This window comes from Anser cygnoides, chromosome 1 (assembly GCF_040182565.1).
Source record: "Anser cygnoides isolate HZ-2024a breed goose chromosome 1, Taihu_goose_T2T_genome, whole genome shotgun sequence".
NCBI classification, from domain to species: domain Eukaryota; kingdom Metazoa; phylum Chordata; class Aves; order Anseriformes; family Anatidae; genus Anser; species Anser cygnoides.
The window spans coordinates 32,448,290-32,455,783 of NC_089873.1; the positions used below are offsets into that span (position 1 = coordinate 32,448,290).

Consider the following 7,494-nt stretch of genomic DNA (forward strand, 5'->3'; position numbering starts at 1 on the left):
AGGCTCTTAAAACAGTCAAAAACTGTGAAATATTCAAAGGAGGAAAACAAACAAACAAACTCACTCAGTGCTAGGCAGTCCTGAGAAACCAGTATTATTTTTACACACTTTTTTTTGTTTAGTTTCAGTGCTTTTATCCAACTGAGTTTCCAGTGCAACAAAACATCATTTTAAATTGACTTCACCTATCAAGCTGCCTAGAGGTTAATACAGGCTGTAACGTTCATTTGTGCTGTTTCAAACAGTTTACGTTCATTCTCTCAGCAATATTATTTTGCTGAATATTACCAATCTGAACACATTTATCTGTGACACGAGCACAACACCATTCTTGTCACAGGAAGCCACGCTATCCGTGACAGATGCAATTTCTCTCAGCACGTTCACCTCACCGATTTCTTTATTTAAAAATAGCTATATTAAAACCTGAAGTTACGGGAAGTACTTCCAATATTCATTCGAGTTTGCAGAAGTCCAGGAAATCAACTTCACAAATAAAGACGAATCTTTTCTGTCAAGTAATCCGACCCAGTCTTGCACTTAGGATTTCCAACACGTAACATTTCAAACACGTAACGTTTGCAGCAAGTCACATTCAGTATTGCTTTGAATGATATCTGGAATGTAATTGCTGCTTATGATAGGATTGCAACTTTTATTGCCACTTAAACTTCCCTCGCTGACGGGGTTAGCTAATAGGTATGATAATGGTAACAAAGGATTCTTTAATAATATTCTCTCTGGTTAGCGCACTACGGCTACAAGTGCAGTCCTGTTGGTTTTATGAAAGCCTCCATTCCCCAGGCGTGCATGTTTAGGCCGTAACACGGAACGACACATCAGAGAGATGCAGGAACCAGGTAATTCACCGCAAGCTTTCTGACGGGTTCCCAGAGAAAAGGTCCTCCTGGGACGTCACTGCCTCGCGGGGTGCCACCTCCATATGGTGCAAGGCAGCTAATTCCTCCCGGATCGGAGGACAGGAGGACAGCCATCGCCTGCCCCTACGGATGCTCTGGGGCAACACGGCTCTGCGACGGAGAGCGAGTTCAAACAATAAAATAAAAAGGGGGGGGGGGGGGGGGGGGGTATTGGTGAGGAGAAGTTAAACTCACGGAAAAAGGAGCCTGCAAGGCAAAGGCTGAGGGCGAGCATCTTCGTGGACAGGCTGCGGGGAGGGCTGCTCTTCCCCGGCCAGGGCACGGCCTCTGCGGGGTCAGCCTCGCCCGGGGCTCGCCCTGCGGTCCCCGCAGAGGCAGGCAGGTAGCGGGGGGCTGCGGGGCCGGCCGGGGGCCCCCTCTCCCGGTGTCCCCCCCCCCCCCCCCCCCTCGATTACAGCCCCCCGCAGCCCTCCACGGCCCCGCTGCCCCCGGCGGGGCCTTCCCCCGGCACTCACCGTGTGGAGGTGCCCTTCCTCACGTCGCACATCATGCACTTGAAGGCCTCGGCGCTGTTGCGGAAGGTGCAGACGCTGCAGTCCCAGTAGCCCTCGTCCGAGGAGGGTTTCGGCTGCCGCTTCGGCCTGCGGGGGGGACACGGGCGGGCAGGGGGGGGCACGGCGGGGGGGGGGGGGGCAGGCGGGCGGGGGGGGCACCGGGGGGGACACCGGGCTCGCCGCCCTCACGCCGCCGCCCCCCTTCTCCCCCCCAGCCCTCCCCGGGCGCCATCGCCGCCGGGCCCCGGCGAGGAGGAGGAGGAGGAGGAGGAAGAGGAGGAGGAGGAGGCGGAGGAAGGCAGTGCCGCTGCCCCTGCCCCTACCCCTACCCCTACCCCTACCTGGTCGGGCTCTTCTTGTCTCCCATGCCGGCTCCAGACGCGTGCCCAGCCCGGCCCCGGCGCGGCCCTTTGTGTATTTGTCAACAAGGAGCAGCGCGGGCGGGGGGCTCGCAGCCTCTAACGGGGACCCGGGGAGGAGGAGCCGCCGCCGCAACCCCCAGCTGTCGGGGAAACTCCTGCCGCCGCCGCGCTGCCCCCTCCTCCCTCACGTGTCCCCCCGCCGCCAACCAGCGGCCGCCCGCAGGCCGCGGAGCCCGGCGGGCCCCGCTCCGCCGCCGCTTCGCCGCCGCCGCCACCGGCAGCGGTGGAGGCTCGGGGCGGCGCGGGGCGGGCGGCGGAGGGGGAAGGAGAAGGGGAAGGGGAAGGAAGGGAGGGAGGGAGGGAGGGAGGGAGGAGCGCGGCGGCGCGGGGACCCGCGGCCATTGTCCCGCCGGGAGCCGGCCCCCGAGGCCGAGCCTGAGCCCTGCCGAAGGGCTCCGTGGGGAGGTCGGGCGGTGGGCGCGGGCCTGCCCGGCTGTGCCCTGGAAGGAGGCTGCTGGGTGTCGGCGGAAACGCCTGGGTTGGCCCCGAGCGGCTTCCCAGACGGTGCAGGCCGTCCTTTGCGGAAACCGAGCGCTTCGCGGGGTGCTGCTGAGAAGCCTCGGTGCGAAGCAGCCGGCAGATGGGTGCTGGTGTACAAGGGGAGCGCTGCCACCCGTCATCCACGTGCACCGCTCCGCTTTTGCGCGTAAAACCGTACACCGACTTGGTTCTCGTTTCACCATGTCAGCATGACACAAGCCAGTTGTTACCTGCGTTAGCTCCGTGCACAGGAGCCCCAGTCACAGACTAGGATGCCATTTTGCAAGATGCTGTGCAAACGGAACAAAGAGCACATGTCCTGAGTATGTAACAACAGCCAGCGGCTAGGCACAGGTAGATGGCAGAGTGCAAGCAGACAATAAGATGGTGTTGGTCAGCATCGTGCTGGTCAAAACCGACTTTGCTGCATTGCCTTTGTCAAGAGACGATGGGATTTGGAGAACAAAATATGCCCAAGGGGAGCTTCACCCAAGTGCGTGGATGAGCATAACTGAAGATGTTGACATTCCTGAAAATTTAGCAAGTGAACAATGGATAAACTTTCCATTCCTGAATGCCAACTTGTCAAAGAATTTCAGCTAGAAATATTGGGATATGATGAAGAAAAGAAAAATGTAGGTAAAGTGTTTGACATCTTCTTACAGAAGCAAGGAAAGATCTATTACTTGGAGCATTTACATTTATGTGAAACTACTAACACTTTTGCAGGATTCACTGTTTTCTGCGCCTTTCTAGTAATCCTGTACACCAGCAGTTTGAAGTCTCTGTAGTATTTCACACTTGAATTTGGTCATTTATCCTAATTTACTTCTGCATTTGCATGCTGTTACTAGTATTGTCATTTTCCCCACTTTCTGATCTTTTCTTTCTTTAGCTGCCTTGCCTTTCCCTTTCTTCCTCTATTGCAATTTCTTCTATTTTTATGCTACTCACAGAGGCTAGCATAAATTACAAATAAAATGTGTGGGTTGCACATCTGGGGATGGTCCAAGCCTGGCACAGACAGCTGGCCTGGATTAATTTGCATGTAGTTAGACCTTGTGGTGGATTTACCCAGCTGGGCAGCTGAACACCACCGCAACTGCTCTCTCACTCCCCCTCCTCAAAGGGAAAGGGGAAGAAAATACAACGGAAAGGGCTCAAGGGTTGAGATAAGGACAGGGAGATCACTCAACAGTTATTGTCATGGGCAAAATAGACTCAACATAGGGAGGTTAATATAAATTATTGCCTATCACAAACAACAGTGAGAAACAAAGCAAACTGAGAACACCTCCCCCCATCCACCATCTTCTACCTCCTTCCCCCCTGAGCAATGCAGGGGAACAGGACAGGAGGACAAGGAACAGGGGCTGTGGTCAGACCCTAACACTTCATCTCTGCCACTCCTTCACGGTCCCTCTCTGCCCCTGCTCCACGCGGGGTCCCTCCCACGGGATGCCGTCCTTCCCCAACTGAGCCTGAGGGGGCTGCCCACAGGCAGCAGCTCTTCGAGAACTGCTCCCACACGGCTCCGTACCACGGGGTCCATCCCCCAGGAGCAAACTGCTCCAGCACGGGTCCCCCACGGGCGGCAGCTCCCCCCAGACCCCCTGCTCCTGCGTGGGCTCCTCTCCACGGGCTGCAGCTCCGGCCCGGGGCCTGCTCCTGCGGGGGCTCTCCATGGGCCGCAGCCTCCTCCAGGCCACATCCACCTGCTCCACCGGGGGCTCCTCCACGGGCTGCAGCGTGGAGATCTGCTCCGTGTGGGACCCATGGGCTGCAGGGGGACAGCCTGCTCCACCAGGGGCCTCTCCACAGGCCACAGGGGAACTGCTGCTGTGTGCCTGGAGCACCTCCTGCCCTCCTGCTGCACTGACCTGGGGCTGCAGGGCTGCTTCTTGCACATTTTCTCACTCCTCTTTCTTCAATCTGCTCTCCCAGAGGCCCAACCAGCGTCGCTCACTGGCTCAGCTCTGGCCAGCGGCACGTCCCTTTTGGAGCCATCTGGAGCTGGCTCTGATCTGAGATGGGGCAGCTGCTGGGCTCTGCTCACAGAGGCCACCCCTGCAACCCCCTGATACCAAAACCTTGCCACGTAAACCCAATTCAGATGTCTACATGAACTAGACACCCAGACCCAAACCCCTGCAGGGAGAAACAAGCTCCTCCAGAAGGTGATTCATCTGATGCTAAGACAGGATTTCCATGCCTATGGGGTCCATTTTTCTGCGTTGACTATAAAGAGAGCTTTGCATGAATAGTCCAGAATGGGACATCTACCCTATAAAATTATACAAGTACATGAGAGAACTCTCATTCCTGGTTGAATCTCTCCCCAAATAGGTATCTCTTGACAGGAAGCAGTAGAGAAACCTGTCTCTTTGTGTCCTTTTACACAGTGCATTCTCCCCACCATACGAAAATAAATAAATAAATAAATAAATATTTCCCCACTTTCGGAAAGCAGTGATTTTGAAACAAGCTCTTTCTCTTGACCTTTCCTCTGTCACAGCATACTGTTTCCATACCGATTATGAGAAACAATACAGAACTGCCACTGATGGTTACAAAACACTGGGATGTGTTGTAATCCCACAGGAGCTATTCTTGGAGAGAAGCGTTCCTAGCCAGCAGGGAGAATCACAACTGCCAGCCACAAATGTTATTCCTAACAGCCGAGTAATCTTTCCAGTTGTCGTGTTCCAGACCTTCTGCTGCATGGACATCACCCAAACCACTGTGCTTAAAGATCGTGATGTTTTCCCAGCAGCAGTTGGCCTCTTTCCCACTGAACTCCCAACTAATGCCTGTTTTCGGAGCTCCAAGGTGATTCAGGTTGGGGCGTTCAAAAGTTCAAGTGGTTGGGTCATGGTGCCCTCTCTGCGCAAGGATGAGTCTTATTCTTGGAAAGTACTTAAGAGGAAAGAAAGGCCATTTTTCTCATAACTTCTTCTCTCTACAAATAGGAGCATGAGAAAACACCAGTGAAAGCTCCAAGCTGTCCCAAATCATTTCTACAACTGAAATGGTGGTGGTTTGTCGTAGGACTAAGGGGGAGGGGTAGTTGCTGCATGTAGTGTTCTTCAGTTCACAAGAAAGTCCGACTAAACAACTCCAAGCAAATCCTGAACTTAGTAACAGAATTTTGCCCTAGGATGGACAAAAATGTACCACATTACCAGCAAGTCTGGGTGGGAGTACTTCTGAGTACTGAGAACTCAGAGAACTGTATTTCTTTCTTCTCTCAAAATACTGACCTTTGTCCACTTATGGAATCACATTTCATTTCTGAGAGAGCCTATTTGAACCAATGATTCCATTTTCAGGAATACCTGTTCCAGCAATAATGGAGAAAACCACATGGCAGAGGTGTGTATAATAGTCAAATGCTTAACCAAGAGAGTATTTCACAGAGACATTGATGTTAGAAGGACTTTGCTACAAACTGACAAAGCTGAGAATTCCTTAACCAGACAGTACGTCATTCAGTCATAGCTATATGAACCCAGAAAACTTATCTGTCTTCTGTTATATATTTGTGCAGCACATTACTGCACCGATAGGTGGTTTGGATGACAGAACTGATGGAGTCAGTACTACCAGTCTTCAGAAATGTTCCAGGGAAAGAAAGAGTATGAGTGAATCTTAAGTTCCCTTAGTTTTAAGATAGGTATTGTCTATAAATAGGGTTGTTCCAGAATAGTCATTTCCACTCTATCTTAATTCAGCTCACCTAAATAAACTCATCTTTAAGACAGAAGGCATGTGCAATATATTTGACATCTTTGTACATAAGGCTCTCTTGCTCTCCAGCTAGGGATAGGTCTCTTAAAACTGACGTACTTATAGGACTGTATTAGGGAAACTCTTATGGTGTGATTATGATATTGAATATGATATTATGCTGATTGCTTTGGGGAAGTTAAAGATCTAATAATATTTTCAATATTTTGTAGTATACATGTTCTGGCACGCGTGACTTCTCGGTTTAAAGTTTATTCATATAAAGAGGCTGTGAAAGGGGATAGCAGCTATTTTAAAGTATCTTTTTTTGTGTGAAAATTCTTGCTGCAGAAAGAATTGCTGTTGCTCCTAAGCAAAATGTTCACATGTGGGGTTATTTAACAACAGGCTATTGCTGTATATATCTGTATGAAGACTTGCCATTCAGTCAATACTTAACCAGTGCAGACCACATTACACCTATGCCAGTTGCTGCTTTTCCAGTATCTTGATCAATTATATAATCACTTCATCACTCCTTGAGTTTAAAAATAAAAATAATTTTAAAAAAAGAAAACCTCTCCATAAAGGTTATTATTATTATATTATGGTTAAGCCACCTTTTAATTACTATTTATACTGAGGAAAATTACCTAAATATAACATTGCACTGGAGCAAATGCCACTTTGTTCCAGAGCAGTATCTCTGTTTTGCTCGGGTTGTACTGATATAATAACATCAACACGATTCATTCATGGGACTTTGCCTGGTGAGTTTTTTTAACCTGCTTGGTATAATGAGATCTGAATCCTGTCTGGGCTTCTATGTGCTCCTGCACTGCAAGACAAGTATTTCAGAGCTTTTGAAACGTGGAAGGTAAGTAGCTCTTGTAACTGCAGCGTTCTCTCAAAGCCTGTAACAGAGACGGTACGATTGGTGGCAGTGAGAACTGCCCCTCCGTGTTAACCTGGAGTGTGTGTGCTCAGCCTTTGGGTCAATCCAGGCTGTCAGAAGAATATCAGTGGCTCCGAGCACTTCTCTTATTCATATGTGTAGGCAACAGAGTGAAATTCTTCTTTAGAAAGGGCCAGGGCCACATCTGGATTACCTCACAACACCAGGGAGCCTAAAACAAGTCTTACAGAATTCTGCACTTAGTTGTACGTACAAGCCTGAACTACAGACATGCTATCACTTTTGGGAAGCGTTGCAGTCATGAGGCTTGGTTCAGCCCCACGTTCTTCAGTTTTCACACAACTAGAATGGCCCTGAAAGCAGGGATACTCTGTCATGGACCTGGAGTAACGCAGTGGTAAGTCCAGGAGTTTTTCTAGGGCCAGAACTGAACTGTATAACATGGTTGTGAGAATTTGGCTCCAAACATATACACCAAAGAGCGCTGTATACAAAACACTTTAAGGCTATACCTT

General features: G+C 50.6%; 1 protein-coding gene across 1 annotated transcript in view; it reads right to left on the bottom strand.

The window, feature by feature from the left end:
* Nucleotides 1-2,102, bottom strand: part of YAF2 (YY1 associated factor 2) — a 35,339-nt gene extending 33,237 nt beyond the window's left edge. The window contains exons 1-2 of the mRNA XM_066991993.1: nucleotides 1,777-2,102; nucleotides 1,397-1,522 (exon numbers count right to left, since the gene is read on the bottom strand). Coding sequence (XP_066848094.1) covers nucleotides 1,397-1,522; nucleotides 1,777-1,802 — 152 coding nt within the window. The 5' untranslated portion in view covers nucleotides 1,803-2,102. The remainder of the gene's footprint in view (nucleotides 1-1,396; nucleotides 1,523-1,776) is intronic.
* Between the last annotated feature and the right edge of the window lie 5,392 nt (nucleotides 2,103-7,494).